Source organism: Diadema antillarum, unplaced genomic scaffold, assembly GCF_040938485.1.
Source record: "Diadema antillarum isolate AM-2024a unplaced genomic scaffold, OU_Dant_1.0 seq00000706_RagTag, whole genome shotgun sequence".
Taxonomy (NCBI): domain Eukaryota; kingdom Metazoa; phylum Echinodermata; class Echinoidea; order Diadematoida; family Diadematidae; genus Diadema; species Diadema antillarum.
The window spans coordinates 171,711-192,974 of NW_027271611.1; the positions used below are offsets into that span (position 1 = coordinate 171,711).

At 39.6% G+C, this 21,264-nt stretch overlaps 1 protein-coding gene across 1 annotated transcript; it reads left to right on the forward strand.

The window, feature by feature from the left end:
• Positions 1 to 238: 238 nt before the first annotated feature.
• On the forward strand, positions 239 to 19,877 carry LOC139737814 (cytosolic endo-beta-N-acetylglucosaminidase-like). The gene is made up of 13 exons (XM_071648489.1): positions 239 to 406; positions 6,506 to 6,701; positions 7,385 to 7,533; positions 8,324 to 8,478; positions 9,090 to 9,238; positions 10,049 to 10,214; positions 11,240 to 11,343; positions 11,891 to 11,999; positions 14,601 to 14,794; positions 16,235 to 16,377; positions 17,000 to 17,204; positions 17,805 to 17,928; positions 18,514 to 19,877. Exons 1-13 carry the CDS (start codon positions 328 to 330, stop codon positions 18,922 to 18,924), a joined length of 2,184 nt encoding a protein of 727 aa, XP_071504590.1. The 5' UTR covers positions 239 to 327; the 3' UTR covers positions 18,925 to 19,877.
• Positions 19,878 to 21,264: the final 1,387 nt, after the last annotated feature.

The following is a 21,264-nucleotide window of genomic DNA, read 5'->3' on the forward strand; positions in this document are numbered from 1 at the left end:
GTTTTTGTTAGCTAGCAGGTCAAAAATTCCAATAGAAATAGAAACTTGTGTAATTTTGACATTGATCAGGTTGATGTTGTAAGCTTTGATGCCTATGATGTTGTGCTCTCTTCGATCCAGAGTTGTGCAATCACTTTACAGAGTCTGAAAATAACGTCTAGCTTCACAAACAAAAATTGACGCCTTCGTATGTTTATCACAGTAATTTCTCCCATTGCCTGATGAGACCGCTACAACTCAGTCATCAGGAGTTAGCGAACGGAGAGGGACTAAATTTACCTATATTTCTCTCAAATAGTTAAACATTTACATGATAGAATTTGAGCCATGTCTTCGTCAGCAGACCCAGGTTCTCTTGCAGCTGAATTCAAGTCCAAAGTTAAAGTAACAGATTTTCCTGATCTAGGTAAGTATGATAACCCTGGGCTCGGGGCGCTCCAGGCATTGTTGTTAGATGTAAGATGGGAGTAGGGAACGGAGTATGATGAGTAACAACGCTTCGCTTCGCTTCGCGTTCGATAGGTTGAATATGGTATTGATAACATGATAAGGTCTTTAAATACTCTTACTCCTACCGGTTCTCTTTTATCCAGGGTAGCCTCACCGCCTCATCAGTGTTTCCACTGCCACTTGTAAGTGCTCTACCAGAAAGGGCAAGGCAATTGGGAGTAGGGAGTAAACAACAGTGTTAGAGTTGTATCCACCAGAAATTTGAAATAAATTTTATGTCTTAATGAATGATGCAGGGGCGGATCTAGCAGGAATTCTGTAATTTACTAGTGTAAATTAAAGGGGGGGGGGGTGCAGTTGCGCCCCCCCCCCCCCCCGATCCGCCACTGACAGAGCTACCAAGTCTCACGCATTATGAGTGAGACTCGAGCATGATAGGGTCTGTCTCACGATCTCACGCATGCCATGATCATGACACCTACTTTTCTCACGCATTGGGAGCATAGCTTAAAGGATTAAACTGAGAGTTGCAATTGATGGCATAATTTCCCTTTTGTCTTTCAAAATAAGTAAAAAATAGTAACTTAGGTATGCACCAGCTTCCACCATTTAGAGGTAAAATTTGAAAAAGCTCCCTACAGTGGGAGGGCGGACACCCCACTCCCACACCCTCCCCTCACTCAGTCGCTTTGCTTCCTCGCTCACATGCACATGCGCGAGCACCGAGATGCCGAGTCATGAAAATCTCACTCATAATCTTTTTTTGAACTTGGCATCTATGCACTGATGGTGTAATTCTCTTTCATTATGATTTGCCATGCCGTACACGGTACACCAGGGTACTGTCGTAATCTGGGGTACAGTGTTGTGTAGCGCCATCTCATGTCCATTATCATACAGTTGTACAATGTTGTCATGGTGACTATTTTCTCATCATCAGCGCTGGCTTAGATCGGTGTGGTGATAACGAACGCAATGTCGATTTTCCTTCCATGTTAACTTTTAAACAGCGAAGAGTACAACAGAGCATGCTCTATTATTTGCATGCATTTATTGTTGCATAATTACAAACAAGAAAACATTTTTGTGCATAATAATAAATAGGGTGCCTACTAAGAATTATTTTGCACATTTTTGGTAACCCAGGGTAGAGCGTTGAAAAAAAAAAATAATTCAACAAAATGGGGAATTTTCATTTTGTACCCCAGCCCCAGGGTACCAAATATTACATCATATGAAATAGTTCAATCCGCTTTTTAGAGAATTCTAAAAGTTACAAAAATGCTCCTGACACCCTATTGCACTAAATTAGTAGATAATCTAACTACAAGTTAAATGCCGCAGCGGTATTAGTGTACAATAGCGAACAAACGATAGCTGATGAATACGTTCATCTAAGTATTTTTCCCCTTCTTTTGCCTGACATAACCTTCCTTATCTTACTGCAGCTTTATAATGTAGAGTCGGCATAATTCAGTTTCTTTATCTAGTGCAGTAGGTAAGCCCACCACCAGTATTCAGTCACCTACTGGAATTTGAATTGGCCACTTTGACTTATCACTAATCACAAGCCAGTATGGCAGTAAGTTCTACTGTCACAACACACACAAATCACTTCAAGCTTCATGTGACATACTGGCACTGTCGTTCACAATAGGAAAGTCCCTTACTCCCCTCCAAAAATCCATTCAGAGTCCCAAATTTCACTGTCAAAAATGCAGAATCGAATCGGCGCAACTTTTACAAAGGGCACGAATTAAACCCAGTTTTAAGAGTTCGGGTTGCCGAAAAAGCACTAAAAATCAAGAAATAGTCCTTCTCTCACGAGTTTTTTTTCTTATCGCAAGCTCAGAGTGTGATGGTGTACGTAAAAACGCAAAAGTAAAACAAAATCTCTGTACGTGCCGATGTACAAGGGTTGAATACAAGGCCGACTTGCCAGAATTTAGTCACCAACGGGCGCCGCAATGACCCTGATGCAATTTTGTGCCAACAAGGTATAGCATGGTGCATTTTTAGCGGCCTCGAACATGCATATCGCCTTACAAAATTCTGATCGCGGTGACCATATTCTGTGGGGGATTTTCAAGGTGATATATTTTTGGATTTTGTGAAATTCTATAAGGTCAATAGCACAATCAGGGTGTGCAAATGCGTAACGGGAAAAATGAGAAAACTTGGTGAAAATATGTTTTTTGCTGTTTGTTGTAGCTAAGTGTACAAATTTTCATTTCATGTAAAAAAAAAGAATCAAAATTGTACATTAAAATGCACATAAATTAGAATTTTAATTTGGGGTGTCAAATTACATTGAAATGACTAGTATATTGGAAAAAATCATTAAAAAAAAGAGAAATGTTTTTTTTTTTTTGTCTGAAATTGCTTTCAGATAATCCTTATAAATACCCCTTTCATTCACCACTAGCACATAACCATGACATATCAAAAAATATGAATAAATGTCATATTTTCACTACTCAAAATAGATGATCAATTTCGTAGGCATTACTTCGAATTCATATAAAACCACTTTCATATATTTTATAATATTTCACTTTTGCCAAAGCGTGAAGAGGTGAAACTTTCAGGAATAGGTAACAGACATGTGCTGGCCATTGGTGAGAAGTTTTATGAAAGTAGGGCTGGTATGTTGGAAGATATGATATTTTTCATCAAAAAATTATCTTTATAGATTGACCTTAAGTATTCATATATGTGCACATAGTATTTGGATCCATTCTCACATTTGTAAACACAGATAGCGGAAGGATCTCTATGAGATTTATGTTGACTTGAGTTGTTATCCAAGCCGTGACACTCAAACAATGGCACATTAAGCCAAAATACTATGTCTTTGCTTATGATATCTTTTACAAATGAAAAAGCATTGAAATATTAGATCACTAAACACATATCATATGGCCTTCATGCAGTAGAAAATGGGCATGGATCAGTTTTATTCTTCCTCAGCAATTTGTAAATATATAAAAAATAAGTTCTTATTGCTCAAATTTGCTCAAATTTTCACACAATAGATTGCTACATATGAACAATTCATGGCTAAATAACCAAGGGTATTGAATAAAAGGAACATATTAGGATATACCTCACTGAAAATGCTAAAATACGGCTGCACTTATTTTCCTCAGCATTTGAAAAAACCTAAAAACTCAAAACTGGCGGAACCTTTATTGGCAAACAGCACACCACATTGTAGTGTGTCAACAGTACTTTCAGGAAAAGCAGAAAAATAAGCTGTTTCTCCATGTATAGCTGTACAGCATGGGTTAAAAGGTCACAATGTCACAGAAATAAGCCAGCATTACACTCCTACCATGACAGGGCTTCGGACCTCATAACTTTCTCCAGCTGAAAGGACCACTGTTTTTTATTGCATGCAAGCAATGTCAGGAAAAAATCCATTAATTTGATACCAAACACATAGGGGTAGACTTAAAATTCGGACCTCAAATTTTGATTTTACGTAAGTTGTAAAACGCTTTTTTTATGCATTACATGGCTTTTGAGGTACTTTTTGGTAATTAATCTTCAGTAATTAACAGTAAATGAGAGGAAATTATCTATTGTATTACCACATGTGATTATTGATGTAATAGGGTGCGTTCGAACGCTCTAAAGTGAACCAAAGCGAACTGAACTAAAGCGTACCGTACCGAACTGTGCCAGTTTTGCAGCGTTCGAGCGCTCTGTGGAGAAAGCTAGCGTACTTCACGAGTTATTTTTAGAAAAGGTCGTGCTTGTTTACAGCAAGAATGTCATTCACCTTGTGCTTGACCTGCTTAGAGCTGTCCTGAACAAAGAGAATGATGTCTTTGCATTGTGACGTATGCGCATAATACGCGCATGCTTTACAGCGAACTTTTGGTACGCTTTTCGAGCACATCGTGAAGTGGTCCACTTTGGCTTGGTACAGTACGGTATGGTACACTTTAGGAGCGTTCGAACGCTCCATTGGCGCGGGTACGGAACGGTACAGTTCGCTTTAGGAGAGCGCTCGAACGCACCCTAGGCATGCTGCATGTGAATTTTGAAGTCAGTTGGTGCATTCTTTTAGAAGTTACAACAGTTTAAAGTGAGAAAACCATGATTGCATGCCCTGATTGTGCTTATCACCATAATGTATTTAACAAAATAAAAATTGAGATGAAAGAAATTTGATATACATACCTTTGCTGCAGATATGATTTAGTATTATTTTAGTGTAAAAGATATTGCAGAAAAGCTTAAATGACCGAATACTGGGGGTTTGCACTGTAAATGTTAGATGGTCTACCATGTTTACAATAAATTTACTGGTAGCAGTGCTGCAATACAGGGCAGGGCAGTGCCAGTGATATCCCGGAATCGATGCATAGGCCTAGGCTTACTACTTAGCTACCAGCATAAATAGCATAATTTCCTCCACACCCTTTTAGTAAAGTCTTTACCATGTTTACCCTTGCCCTGGTTGTGCCACGATATTAAGACCTAATGGAGCTCGTCTCAAGGAATTTAGCTATCTACGTAAATTTCAGTCTAAATATTACAGTTTAACGCAAGCTGCCCATATCGACCGCAACAGCGTCTAAAATTGGATAGCCTGCTCAGTAGAAACCTTAGTCCAACCAGATGCAGTGCTGTACAGCAACACGGCTGTGTATTGCATAGAAACCTGGGGTCAAACCTTTGTGCTGGTGCTGATATAATGTCAGCATAATTATAATGATAGACATCCAATCAAAATGATCCTGATTTTTTATATGATGGCAGCTCTTCTTGCCTTCTAGCCCCTGGATCACTGTGTATCTGCCCCACACCACAGCATCTTTTGATAGCATATTGTCATGTGAAATTTGTAGTACATTGTTAGTGAAGAATAATAATTAAAAAAAAGAAACACAAATATTGGCATAGACATCTATAACAAGTAGACGAGGAGGGTCTACAATCAATCAGAATCATGAGATCTTCAGACAGCCTGTGTAGACCCTGGAACAATCTTTTACTATGTATCTGAGCATGAGTGTAAAATATGAAAAGCCTTTGATTTGGTTATATCGTCACATACCAATACATTGTTCTTGCTTGGACCACAGTTGTTTTTTTTTCCCTTCTCTTTGTTAAATGTTAACATTTTTTATATTTAACAATACTTAACATTGATCATACTGATTAACATTTTTACATTGGTAGTTTCTCTCCCTAAGTCTTACGTTAGAACTATTTTGAAGCCCTAAAGCTGGGTTTTTGTTTCATCTGTGTGGTAAATTATACCTGTAAGAACCCGATCCCTAACTGTAATCCCTACCGTGGCATAACCAAAACACTAACCCTATTCCTAACCCAAATGTTCATCCTAATAGGTCTTAGAAATCCAGTGCTCACAGACCTCATTTTTTCAACTCTCTCACCCTAATGAGCAACAATTGGCGATGTTGTATCCAGCCATTAACTTTCTAGCTCACCTGAGCTGAAGGCTCAAGTGAGCTATTGCGATCACTCTTTGTTCAGCATCTGTCGTGGGTCGTCCGTCATACGTCGTCCGTCGTGTGTAAACTTTTCACATTTTCTTCTTCTAGAAAACCCCATGACTGATTACATCAAACTTGGCAGGTAGCATTCCTAGGGGATAGGATATCAATTTGTTCAAATGGGCACCAAGCCCCTCCTGGAGGGCCCTGCCCCCCAAACTAAGGAATCTTTAAAAATGTTCTCCTCCAGAACTAAAAGTGATAGAGCTTAGTTAATACTATGAGTTAGTACATGAGTGTAGTTTCAAGTTTGTTCATCAGAGTGCCTCACTTGGCATGGGGGGGGGGGGGGGGGGGGGGGTAAAATTTGTAGGACCAGAAAGCAGTGTAGATATTCGTATAGTTAGATTGGCAGACTTGTTTGAAAGTCTCACTTTAATGGTAAATGACACATCAGTCTGAAATATAATTTTGAACCAGGTATCCTGAATGTGTTTAAACTCAGTGCAAGTGTTTGATCTCTCTTTTTATTTCTTACTTTTGCCTTCATTTGTTCTCCTGTTTATTTATGTTTCTCTTTGCAGGTAATCGTTATGAGCCCAAAACTTCAGAACCCATCACCCAGCCTTTGAGAAACCTGGATGAAGTGTTGCTATGGCAATGTGGAGATGATAAATTCAATGTTCCGGTAACACCGCTTGCTACTCCAACAACTCCCGACAATCCCAGACCCAAGACTTTGGTCTGCCATGATATGAAAGGAGGATACATTGATGATAGGTATACAGTATAAAGCTATTTTATCACAAAAGATTTGTCCCACAGCTTGTATAGGGCTGTTGGATAGCATTTCACCTCCAGATTTTGGAATCGCATAAGATATGCCACATGGCACTAAAGTTTCCTCTCTTTTCGTGTGTTTGAAATTTGAGAGACAGAATTATCAACAACAGTTACTGTAGCTGTCTGATGTACATGTATCTGCTGCCAACATGGTGCCCTAGAATCAGTTGATAGGCTGATGTGCAACCTGATAATCACTGTCTTAGATATTTCTTTCATCATCTGTGTAAAATTCAGAATTTGATAAGAGAGCAACAAAACAAAAGCTGACATTAAATGATTGAATTTATGTGTGGGCAAATACATGAAGAAAGAAAGAAACAAACAAGCAAGCAAACAAACAAACAAACAAACAGACATACATCATAGATAAAAAGCCACTCTAGTTTTCTTTATCTCCAGCATGGAGTGAGTGTCTCATAAAAAATGGTATGGGAATGTATTTTGAAAATAATATCAGCCACATAAGAGTTCTTACTGAAAAGCAATGACCACTAAATTGTAGTGATTTTGCATCTTGTTGAACATTTTTTTTTTTTTCAGTTTGAGATTTGATGCCATATGAAGTCATATTACTCCATGCAGCATTAATGTCCATTCTGTTCCTGCCTCCTTGAAAGGTTTGTTCAGGGTGTTCCCATCAGCACAGCCTACCGCTTCTACCACTGGCAGTATGTCGACATCTTCATCTATTTCAGCCACCACTTTATCACCGTCCCTCCGCCAGGTTGGACAGATGCTGCCCACAAAAATGGCACACTTATGCTCGGTGAGTGGATGCTGCTGTAAGGCCATGTGCAGATTTAGCAGGACAAACTGAGTGTATCCATGATTAAGTCTGCAACTTTTTAATTCCAAAGCACAGTTTTCTTCAAGAAAGTGTATTGAATAAAGATCCGTCCATAAGTACACTATATGTAGCAGAATACAGTGTACTGTAAGTGAAGTTCAGTCTTTTGTGATTTAATCTCAATCCTGCTCCTTTTACTGTATGTCTTGTCCATATTCATTGCAGCGAATGTTTGAATTTGAGGTTTTTTAGTAATACACAAAATGTACTGAAATGAGGTGTCTTTATACAGCAGAGATTAACAACTGTGAGATGATTATTAATCAGGTAAAGCAGTGTTGAACCTTCAAAACCTCATGAAAAGAAATGGAGTGAAATGGCTGCCTTATCTTCCTGTTCCTGTTACTTCTTTGCACATAGATCTAGACAGGACAGTCTGTTTGGTGAATATAGAATTACATGCTTCATTAATTTGTGCATGTATACATTCCACATTAAGGATCAAAGGGCCATTCAAATTCTGCACTTTAGCACATAACCTGAAGAATATCAGGAGAAACATTTGGTCATAGTAGAAGTAGAATATCTGGGTTTTGTTTGTTTGTGTGTGTGGGAAGGAGGGATGATGTGTGTTTTAATGTGTCTTTTTGACAATTTCATATACCGGAAGCATATTTTTCAAAGTAGTATACAGTGCTATTGGTTGTGGGGCAAATGTTTCTTTTGTAGGAGATAAACGTACTCATGTGATTTTCATTGGATTCTTCAGGTACCATGATTACTGAGTGGCAGGATGGCAAAAAGCGATGTGAGGAGATCTTCCAGAGTGAAACTGCCTACAAGACCTTTGCCGATAAGATGGTGGAAATCGCAAAGTACTACAACTTTGATGGCTGGCTTGTGAACATTGAAAATCCTATTGCAGTAAGTGTTACGCTACTCAGGCATTGTACATTAATGAAAAATAAATAAAATGACTGCCTGCCTCTGTGCTAACTGTGCTATAAACTTTATCGTTTTGTACATTACCTTGTCAGTTACCTTATATCTGAAGAGTACCAGAAAATATCAAGCAGCAGTACATTTCACATCTGTGCTGATGAGTACAATTCCAAGTTATGGAAAAATAAAGGCGGAATTATGTTCTGAGAGAAGAAGATTCGTGAGGATGTACTCTGTTTTACCACCAACTGATTGTAGTACAATCATACTGTCACATCTGGTATGTCATTTGCTCGCCTAAATGTTTGACACTATTTTTGACTACGGGTAGATGTTACAAAGGAAGATTATGTGAACAGTATGTATCTTAGCATTTTGATCAAATAAAAATGGTATCTATATGTTTTTCGTTTTGTTTGTTTTATGAGAGATAAGTCACATAATGTAATCGCCAGTATAATGAGTTCCATTGTTGTGTTTTTCATTGTCACATCGACGCAAAGTGCAAGGAGAAGCCCGAAAGGCCAAACTTTCATGTCTGTGTTTTGCAATAAACACAGAACGGCTTTTCTCTCCTCTGTCTCTACCAACAGCCCAACCACATGCCCCAACTCGTCGGCTTTGTCGACTACCTCACCAAGCAGATGCACGCCCACGTTCCCGGGTCAAAGGTCATCTGGTATGACAGCGTCATCGCCGACGGCACCCTGCGGTGGCAAGACATGTTGAATGATAACAACAGGTGAGGGCGGTCTCTGCTCTTCATGTGCTTGATATGTCCCTTGGAAATATAGTCAAGTAACGGACGTAACAACAATAGAAAAAGTTGACATTCAAAATCGTGAGTGGGAAATGTGTGATACCTGTAAGATATCCTGTATCAACTTGTTTTGTAATACATACAGCTACATTCTATATATCATTGTGATAGACCAGAGCTATTCAGTGCCAATTACCCAGTGGCAGGCAATACACTTGTTTCAGCTAGTCTAGTGGCACTTACTGTGACACATACATATTTAAATGTAAAAAAAAAGTTGTTCGTGTGTCATAGCAACCTTTGGTTCCAGTTGTCTGATGGCAGTAACTAAACTCTAGCTGTTAACCCGTTGAGGACGAGTCCCGAGTATACTCGGGCAAGTGTTCATGGGAAATGCGTGTCGTAGCAAAATCAAACCATCCTCAACGGGTTAAGCATATCTCACACATGCCAATGGAAATAAGAATAGGGAAAGAAGAGATTCATGTTCCATTTGGCTGCACAAACCTGAAATTCTGTTGGCAATCAAATCAATTTGAGGGAAAATATGTCTGTAAATCAACAAAATTGCAGGCTGAAAGTAGTCTATTACTAACCTTTCCCCGAACCCAGCAACCTCCCCCTTCCCCCCCCCCCCCCCCCCCAAAAAAAAAGACAGAAAACATTTGATTGAGGTTTCAAGTAGAAATTCTAGCAATTTTGCATTTCCATCTCTGATTGATTCTGTAGATTTTATACCCTGGTAGTAAGTTCATGAAGAGTTACTGATTGACTCGTGCCTTTCCTCATCAGACTGTTCTTTGATGTGAGTGACGCGATCTTCCTGAACTACACATGGAATGAGAACAAACTGGCTGCCTCAGTCCAGAACGCTGGGCCCCGGCAGTTTGACGTGTACGTTGGCGTGGATGTCTTTGGCAGAAACTGCTTTGGTGGAGGAGGATGGAACACAAACAAGGTATCATCATGATTTAACCTGTTAAAGACTAGTCCTGAATACTTGGGCTGGTGTCTATGAGAAATGTGTGTTATAGCAAAATCATTATTGTCCTCAGTGGGTTAAGTTACATTATCACTAGAACTGTGCAATTTACTTGTAGGCTATATAATGAGGAGGGGGAGGGGCTACAAGGTTTTGACAGTTTTCACTAGTTGCTCCTTGTTCTCATGCAAACCATTCACTGGCCCAAATACCACACTTCCCAGTGACAGTCCAGGGGTAATGGAAGATAAAGTGTAATGTCAAAGACAAGGCAAAGTTCTGCTACATGGATAGCACATTTGGGTGACTTTAACCTGGCTTGCTCATGTAACACCCTGATGTGGTATATTGATAAGGCCTCTTGATTGAATCAAAACTCTGTGTCAGATATTACAGAGAACGTCATGTCTTGTCAAAATTAGGAAAGTAACAATTTTGCAATCATGTTGAAGTAGTATGTGTCATACAAGTTTGGCATGGTTCTCCAACATATGTTTCTTCTTCCCTCATCACACTAGCAGGGTGTTGGTATGTAGATCAGATAGTTTGTAGAATATTTTCAATTATTGAGTGATGGAGAAATGTGCCAGGAGATGAAAATGTGTTGTTTTATTTATTTCTTTATTGGTCCTGGAAGCATATCTTTAATATTATGATTTTTTCATGAAGTGAAAGTGTGAATATGAATTATATTTGGATGGATATACAATGTAGCAAATGACAGTTTATGCTTTTTGCAGTTGGTAAGTTTTGTTTTGATGAATCAAATTTGTACTCAAAAATCTGTGAACTATTACTGGTGTGTATTATGTCACTGGACATGGTCTTACTCCTTTGCAATTATGCCATACCCCATTTGCTAGGTCACATGTATTATCTTGCATCTGAAATTGCCTGTAGAGTGACAAATCAAACGGGCGCCATGCGCAGGGCCCCATGCGTTGATTATTGGATCCATGTTTTTCCTATGTCCTCCTTTCTGATGCTGCCTTCCCCTACAGGCCATGGAGGTGATCAAGAGACACAACCTGTCTGCTGCCATCTTTGCCCCCGGCTGGGTCATGGAGAAACTGGGCGAGAAGGAATTCATTGCCAACCAAGATAAGTGAGTCTGGAGTTGCAAAAATAGTTCTGCATGCACGTCAGAGCTCTTTCATTGTACAAAGCTGATCTTGTCTCTTCAAGGTTGTTGTTCTCTGTATATTGATCGGGGAGGTGAAAAGCTCATTGTTCTGTACATCTTTCATGTACTTTTTAGTTCTTTCATTCTGTGATTCTCTGTATGTGTCCATCGAGCTTCATGAGTGTGTGTTGAAATATAATCCATCTGATTCAAATCTGTCCCTCTTTATATCATCTCTCGAACCATCTATACATCTAATAGTCTTTCCTGTCCATCCTGCCCGCGAAAAGCTCAATTTCTTCTTTTCATTGACATAGGCCTCCAGGGCAAAACATTTATTTGAAAGTAGCATAAGCGTAGAGGGCATTCTCCCACATTACTCAATTTAGCCTCCAGTAAGGAGCTCCTGAGTTGTCAGTCCATCATATTGGGTATTACTGGCAGTAATGAATTGTTTGGAGATTACCTTCCTATACCAATTACTTTCCTCCCAATTATTGTTTTAACTTACCTTCCTATATCACCCCAGGTTCTGGTCCCTGCTGCACCCCTACCTCTACACCCATGGCGTCTCTTCCCTCCCCTTCGTCACCAACTTCTGCAGGGGCTACGGAGAATTTGGATTCAAGTGTGGCAATGTGAGCGCTACATTCCTGACTTAGTTATATTTCTTTTTATGCCTCCGCCACGAAGTGGTGCCGAGGCAGATTATGTTTTCGGGTTGTCCGTCCGTCCATACGTACATACATCCGTCCGCATTCGTTTACGCGATAACTTGAGATATGTGACCCGCTACAACAAAATGATCCTAAAGTCGGGCGAGGTCGATTATTTGAAAATTGCATGACACAATTCCATAATCTTTCTTCTTTAAATTGATATATAACTAGTCTTATAAAAATAATCGGCTGCGGAAATATCGATGTTTAAAAGAGAGCATGTCAAGACGTCTTGGAAATCACTGTTTCGAGAAAAGCGCCCTAAAAGTTCTCCTTGCGACGCAATCACAATCAAGAGACACGCAAGTCAGTATTCACCTCCGGACAATAGAAGTTAAGCCCTAGCAACCCCCGAAATGCTCGTTCAAACACAGCGTCGGCGGTCTCCTCACCGACCAATCAGTGACCAGGATGTCAGGAGAAGCGGCTAGGCATAGCGCAACCCGCCCGCACGCACCAGTCGACTGGGCAGTGTGCGAGCTTCACGCTTCGGTTAGCGGCAAGCAGCAAACTGACCAATGAAATCACTCTGGTCGTTGTTAGGGGCGGAGCCTATGTGTGGCGCTCAATCCAAATGTCCGAACCAATTTCTGCTTCGTTGAAACGCCAAAAAACATGGCCCAGAAAAACGCTATTTTTGGGTCTTTCCTTTCATCATTTTGCTTCAAAATTTCGACAGATGATAGAAGACATGTCAGACTCTAACAATATGTCAAATTGAGAAAATCGTAAGTTTTGACCAATTTTGATGCTCTAACTTCAAACTCGATTTTCACGGCTTCGACCGTGCGCGACTTTAGGACCATTTTGTTGTAGTGGGTCACATATATTGACCGGAATTTTACCAAACTTGGTTCAAGTATAAAGTATGATGGGGCAATTACTTGATTAGATTTTTGATGAAATCGGCCAAAGGTCAAGGTCAAATCATGAAATTGTATTTGTTTACACGGTAACTCAAGACTGGATCAAGCAAATTTCACCAAACTTTGTCCGAGGATGATGTATGATGGGACAATTACTTGATTAGTTTTTTAGAGAAATCAGACAGAGGTCAAAGGTCAAAGATCAAGGTCAAATCCTAAAATTTATCTGTTTACGTGATAACTCAAAACTGGATGAAGCAGCTTTCACCAAACTTGGTCCAAGGATGATGTATGATGGGACAATTACTAGTTGAATAGATTTTAGTGACATTGGCAAGAGGTCAAAGGTCAAAAGGTCAAGGTCAAATGCTGAAAATGTTGCTATTTCCCCCATATCTATGCAATGCCTGAAGGTATTTTCTTGAAACTTAGTGTAGACATGTACTACTGCGTAAAGATTCTCCAGAGAGTTTCATGTCATAAGGTCAAAGGTCAAAGGTTAGGTGAAAATTTTGCAATTTCACTTCTCTGGCAAATGGTTCAATATATCTTCATGGAACTTGGTACATACGCATGTACCGAATTTCAGGGATTATCTAGGGAACTTAGGGGTCATGGGTCAATAATTAGGTGGTTAAAGGTCAAGGTCAACTCCTCAAAATTTTACTATTTCCCTCATATACTAGTGTACATGCAATGCTTGCCTTATTAGTTTTAAAACTTAATATATACGTGTATTACCTAATGGAGATTCACTGGGAAATTTCCCGCCAGAAGGTCAAAGGTCAAAGGTTAAGGGTCAAAGGCTAGGTTTGAATGCAAAGAAAAAATCTATTTTGTACTGTAATTACACTCTTTCTTTCTTCATACCTTGAGACTTACTCATTGCATTAAATAATAAAAGGGTCGGTCAGAAGTCAAGTAAAAATCCTCAATTCCCCAAATATGTGTACCTGCACTCTTAGACAATTATAGCAAACCCAGTTCAAGGAAAGTGAACATTCAAGATATTTCTGACAAACCTGTCATTTCAGTATTTTGCCAGTTATGTGAAATTGTCATCACACATTGTGAAGACATTGTACTATACACCTATTGGGAGAATCATGCATTATGGCGGAGTCATCAGTCGCCATAGCGACATTTCTAGTGTTGTTGTTGTTGCCCCGTGGTAATCGCCCTTTATTTATCTCAGAGAGTCTTAAACAGAAACAATTCTTATTGCAAAGTGTAATGAATATGATGAGCTTTGGCCCTTTGACCCAATCTTGAGTACGCAATGTATGTATGCCCATAATTTTTATCATAGCTACTACTAAAACATTGAATAATCAGTGTATATGTACATTAATGACAGGCAATTTGTGAATCAGTTGCAATAAGAATGCAATGAGATTTGTAACCTTCACATGTATACTGTTTAACTGTATGTTGAAATTAGGGGAAATTAACAGTGACAGCTGTCCAAAATCTGAATATGACATTTGAAGTGACATCAATTTCAGTATACTGCATTTGTCAGTTGATTCAGGAACCGATAAAACTGTTCTAAAGCTTTTCGTTTTCAGCAGATCTCTGTTTTTCTAATTATTTGTTGCAATAAGAAAGTGAGGGAGAAATTGTCATGAAGGCTTTCCATCCTTGTCATATCCAGGAGGTGATGAAGAAAGCCTGGTGTAATTTCAGTGCCCAGCAGATCGTCCTGACCCACGGTCCCGAGCAGTTTGCTGACGTTGAGGGCGCTGCCAAGAAACAGACCTTGCAACATGTTGTGTCGGATGGCTTCAATGGTGGAGGCTGTGTTGAGATCCATGGCTCGCTGGCAGCAGGGCAGGTCAACAGGTGCAAGTAAGTTCAGAAAACCTTCCCAGAATTCTTCAATACTGAGTTCCTTTTCAGGACATGGTGTGTTATAATGAAGGTGGCAGAAGTAAATTCAGAAAACCTTCCCAGAATTCTTACTGAGTTCCTTTCCAGGGCATGGTGTGTGATTATGAAGATGACAGAAGTAAGTTCAGCTAACTTTCTTGGAATTCTTACCGAGTTCCTTTTCGGGGCGTGACGCGTGTTTATGAAAATGATAGGAAAATGCCATGTGTTTCCAGTTGATGCAGTCTTTATTTTCATGAGGAGTTAGATAATATAATTGTCAGAATAGAATTGATATTTGATACATATTCAAATATACTATAAAATGAGGTTCAAACATTCATTTTAGTAGTAGTAGATAGTTAGGCAATGTTGTTCAGACTTTGCTGGATTCTGATGTGCCGAAATCACTATTTAGGCGTATGAACACTTGTCTTTTGTTATTATCTCTTTCATCTATGTAACATCCAGATTCTTTTTTTTTTTTTGCAGTTTCTCTGGAATATAGTATGGAAAGCGCAAGAAAAAGGACAATACAGAAGTACATATGTGACCTGCTACAACAAAAAGGTCCTAAAGTCGCGCACGGTCGAAGCCCTGAAAATCGAGTTTGAAGTCAGAGCATTAAAATTGGTCAAAACTTACGATTTTCTGATTTCGATATATTATTGGAGTCTAACATGTCTTCTATCATCTGTCAAAATTTTGAAGCAAAATCATCAAAGGAAAGACCAAAAAAGTATCGTTTTTCTGAGCCATGTTTTTGGGCGTTTCAACGAAGCAGAAACTGGTTCGAAAATTTGGATTGAGTGCCACAGATAGGTTCCGCCCCTAACAACGACCAGAGTGATCTCATTGGTCAGTTTGCTGCTTGCTGCTAACCGAAGCGTGAAGCTCGCACACTGCCCAGTCGACTGGTGCGTGCGGGCGGGTGCGCTATGCTCAGCCTCTTCTCACATCCTGGTCACTGATTGGTTGGTGAGGAGACCGCCGACGCTGATGTGCTTGAATGAACTCTTCGGGGGTTGCTATGGCTTACCTTCTATTGTCCAGAGGTGAAAACTGACTTGCGTGTCCCTTGATCGCGATTGCGTCGAAAGGAAGACTTTTAGGGCGCTTTTCTCGAAACAGTGATTTTCCAGACGTCTCGACATGCTCTCTTTTAAACATCGATATCTCCGCAGCGGATTATTTTTATGAAATGTGACTTATATCAAATTAAAGCAGAAAGGTTAGTGGATTATATCATGCAATTTTCAAATAATCGACCTCCCCCGACTTTAGGATCATTTTGTTGTAGCGGGTCACATATATGTTTAAGATTTGCCCTGTGTAGTGCCAGAAGACTAATGATCCTGCCAAAATCTAGGGATGGTAGACCAGTTGTCATCCATGTTGGTATTGCTTCCCCACCTCCAGACTGTTCAGTACCGGTATCACAGGCTGCCACCCTCTTCTCGTATCCTACACTCTCAAGCACGGTGATTCCTGCAGTGCTTGTCTCTACCTGACCAGCTCCAGCGGCCAGCTCACCAAGGACCTCATCCTCTGGAATAGTGTGGGTGAGTACAGGACCTCACGTGGCAGAGATGTCTCCTCCCCTTTCAGATGATTAGCGCATTTTTTTTTTTTTTTTTTTTGTGGATATACTATGGTGGCAAAAGTCATGTAGAATGGATGGCTGGGGGATTCCGTGAATTATGACCTTCGTGCATAATAGAAACAAAAATATTGATTCTTATTGCATTCTTGTCAAACACATCCATCTGGTCATCTAGCAGCCAATTATGACGCTTTTTAAGTATGTCAACAACAAAAAAGACTTTCTCGGGCAGAAGAGATTTAGTCATCATTTCCTTTGCATCTAATCTAATCCAATCCAATTCAATCTAATCCAATCCCAATTCAATCCAATTCAATGTAATCCAGTCCAATCTAATCCAATCCAATCCAATCCAATCCAGTCCAGTCTAATCCAATCCAATCCAATCCAATCCAATCCAAGTCAATCCAATCCAATCCAATCCAATCCAATCCAATCCAATCCAATCCAATCCAATCCAATCCAATATCAATCCAACTCAATCCAGTTTGACTAAATTCAATTCAGTTCCTCTGGGTCTGCCCAAAAACAGTAAAATATAATGATAATCATGTTTCCTTTCCACCCACCATGTGATGCAGACGAGGCTAAGGCTGGAGAGCAGCCCATGAGTGGTTCGGGCCTAAGGCTGTCAGCCCTGGTGGACCAGGACTCCATCCCAGAGTCACTCAGGGCCTCCAACCCCACAGTCTTCTCTCCTCTCGGCTCAACCTGCCAGAAGATCCTCCAGGATGCCTCCTTTGGTATTGACAGCTCCCTGGTGTCCACCCAGGGATGGGTTACCAGGTAGGCCAAGCCCATCTCACAACTAGAAGATGATCATGTGAATGAGAGCATTTTGGGAACTCTGCATTAGTACGGACAGTCTTCTGTCATTGCTTTTATCTATGCCTGATTTTTTGCTAGCCTTGAGGTTTTCAGTTGTCTTTGTTTACCGATTCAATTTTTTTTTTTCCAAGTTCTTCAAAATAACCGTTGTACCAGTGACGTGTGCAAGATTAAAAAAGTTTTATGATAATTGAAAATTAAATCGAAAAGGTGTCAGCAGTATTTCTTGTGTGATTATGAAAACACAAAGTATCGGCAGGTCTGAGCAAAACTGTTTCTATGATACTGTATGAGCTGTTATTTTCGTGAGGGTTTGATTTTCGCGAATTTCACGAATCACAGTTGGATCGCGAATTTAACAACACGAGAAAATGTCGCCAGACGCTAGATTGATAGTACATTTAAATCGGCGTCGGTGTCATTTTGCGAAAACAACATCTCGCGAAAATGTCTGTGACCTCCTCATTCACGAAAATATCTGTATGCGAAAATAGCAGCGTATACAGTATTCAAAATGACATCAATCTTTCACTGTGGGTGTCTGTCTTTGCTTGCCAGGAACTACCTTCTTCCTGAATCAGTCCTTTCATCAGGGGCCAAGATTTCAGAAGTTGGCTTGCTGCTCTACTCAGCAGCGGGGAAATCCGTGGATTCATACTCTGTCAAGATTGGTGAACTGAAGGTATGCCAAGCAAGTTTATATTTTTGGTCACAATGATTTTTCAATAATTGTCAATAACTATGAAAGAGTCCAATGTCTTTGGTCATTTGAAATATGATATTTTAGATATCTGTAAGTATGTTTTCCTCCCTAAATCTCAAATGAGACTGTTATGATACCTAACCCCACAATATGCAACTGTATTGCCTGATAACCTGTAATGGTTTACCTGTTATCATAAACAGCATACCGTATTTGAATATTGTATGGTTGTATTATGTACTGTTCATGCTGGTTATGTAAGAGCGCCATGAGCATCATTCTTGATGGACTTCAGCGCATTATAAGAGGCCACTATTATTATTATTATACCTCGTTTCTTATAGCCTTAAACTAGGATGGGTGCTTAAACCAGCCATTAATGTTATGTGATGTGAACCCTTTTGTCATTCAGAAGTAGATTAGCTTTAACAGGAGATAATTCAAATACTGTTTTAATCAAATAGGTATGCAGTGGTACTAGTATCAGATTCCATTCCATTCCTCTTCATGTATGACATAGTTTGCTTTGCCATTTTGTTGGGGTTTTTGTGTGTGTTTGTGTAGATTGTGGACCCGAGAAGCCTCCATGACCAGACACAGCAGGTGACCAACCTGACCTGCCAAGATGTCAGCTGGCACCCACCCATCTCAGAGGTCCTGGAGCCAGACACTGTGGTGTCACTCTGCGCCACCCTCAGCTGGTCCTACCCGGCCAACCAGGGCAACCACTTTGACATCTATTGCGCGGGTGTGGAGCGGGACCCAAACCAGAGCAGGGGCGTCGGCCGCAGTGACAGGATGTTCGTCGGGCGGGCGCACAGCAACACCTTCCGCGTCTGCCACCTGCTCGTCCCCAAGCTGGAGAAGGAAGGAGAAGAAGGGGCCATCGAGTTTTACGTCCAGCCAACAACGAGGGCGGGCTTCTCCGCTCCCCTCCTCGGCATCTCCAAGTGTAAAGTGATCTACACGAGTTAGGGAAGTTTCGAGAGTTGCAAGATGTTCACTTTGCCTTTGTTGGTGGAAGAAGCCAGTCAGTTTTGTTCTTATCCAGATATCCTTTGGTAAACTTTTCTCCATTGCCATAGGGCATTTAGCTTTTTGGTTGGTGTAGTTGTTGGGGTCTCCACACAGGGAGAGAGCTGGTCAAGTTGACAACTTTTTTTTCCTAGTTTTTATTCTTCTCCACACTCCATAATGTGTGTGAGAATAGAATTCACTGATTTATCTATCAGAGATTGAAGGGAAATAGAATGCCATAGTAGACACAAATTGTCATGTAATGGCATGAGAAAAAGGGGAAGAAATTTTCAGGATAAGCAGTTGTTTTTATTATTAGGCATTCCAATGTTCTGTCAGGATCATCTTTTCAGAACATATATTAGTTCCCCCCCCCCCCACAAGTGTGTATTCAACAGCTCTAAGTTGACTATCTTCCACCCAACCCAATCCCTGCAACTCTCTAAAACAGAATTTTCAACCACCAAGCTTTTAAAATCATGCATTATGAATGAAGCAAAATAATTTCATTTTCAAATTTCCATGTCTTGGAAATTGGATGCTGGCTTCAACACTCTTTCTTCAAATGCCTTTTTTTATGTGTGTGTGTGTGTGTGCTGTATTTTATTTTGTCATAAACAGGGTAATATGCAAGTTGATTTGGTGCAAGGCTGATCGAGACTTGATGTTAATATCTTATCCAAGTCCAAAGACTCGGTTCACTTTTATGTCATTTTTATTTTTGTCTGCAGTACAGCATGTAGAATGGTTGTAGAAGTGACATAAGTTTGACAGAATGGAAAGATAGAGTGTGGAAACAAAAAAGCTAATTTTGTTGGTTCTGCTCTCAGAAAGATTTCCTCAAAAATTTGTTATCTCTCAAAAGATTTTAAACCCATCAATCCAACAAGCTTAGATATGCAATGACAACAAAATATCACCCATGCAGTTTTGTTTGTTTGTTTTTATCTGATGGGAGAGTTAGAGATGGTAGATCTCCATCAGTAATTGGAAAAAAAAAACACATTGAAAGCAATCTGTCTATTTATTGTGTAGAATATTGTTGACTTTTGTTTGCAGTGCTTACTTTTGTCATAGTGTCTAATGCTGTAATGATCTCAGGTTTAGATTAAGAATTTGTCAAGGTATGATACAGCTCTCTAGATCCTCAGCTTTGCATTTCAAACCTACAACTGATTGGAAATCTGTGACTTAAGATTGAGATTAATCTTAAGCCATCCTGTGCCCGGGACTTTGGACAATGCTGTGTGGATTTCTGCCCTGATCTGCACTCATCAAAGCACTGAAAGACTGTCAGTTTTTACTGATGTGAGATCGTTATTTCAGAGCAGATGACAATGTTCTCAGTATAAGAAATCCACATTTATATGAGTTCATATGATTTCTTGTATATCTTTTGTTCAAAAATTGCGTGGCATAATCATCACACTTTCAAAATCACATCATGCCATTATTGTACTTTTTTCTTGAACAATTCTGTTAAATGCATATCAAAGCACCTGTACTAACTTTGGTAAGGGACATATTTTGTGCCTGTCAGGAAAAGTTCTGTTAAGGTTCTATCTTTTCAGAGTAAAATTCAGGTTTTCCTACCGCTTTGAATTTAAACTTTTGAAGGAAAAGAAAAGTGATAGTTACTACCGGTATATTTTTCACCATGTATCAGCTACATGTATGTGTAACAGTCATTTTTTTTCCCATTATTGTAGTGTGAGTAACAAAGTTGTAGTATTCCCTAGAGAATACAACTAGCTACATGTACAATATTTTGCAAACATTTCCTTCTGGTCTCAACAGAGACCATGAAATATTATGGGAGCATCAGGTTTTTGTTTTTGTTTTTGTTTGTTTTTTGGGGTGGGGGGGGGGTTGGTTTGTTGTTGTTGCTTTTGTGCAAGTTTTTTTGTTTTTTTTTAAATTTAGTGTTGAGAACCTATGATTAGATTGTGACCAATAAACTTTTTAATAATGTGACGGTGACATGTACTTGTGGCCAAATAATTCTTTTTTTTTATTATTATTATTATTATTTCATGAAGTTACCAGTGTGATAGCAAACTGGTCATCTAATGACTTTGGTTGCCTCCATTGTCCCAGGAGTGGGACAGCCAGGATCTATGCGCATTTCATCTACATTCCAACTTGTCTACATTCTGTGATACATGATGATGTACACCAAATAATAAGTTTAATTTTAACAACTTATGAAATAAGAGCCATCAATTTTGTATGTTTTTGCTATACGATTGCTTTACTATGATGAATTCCTCCACTCAATTATGATTTTGGTTAAAAGTT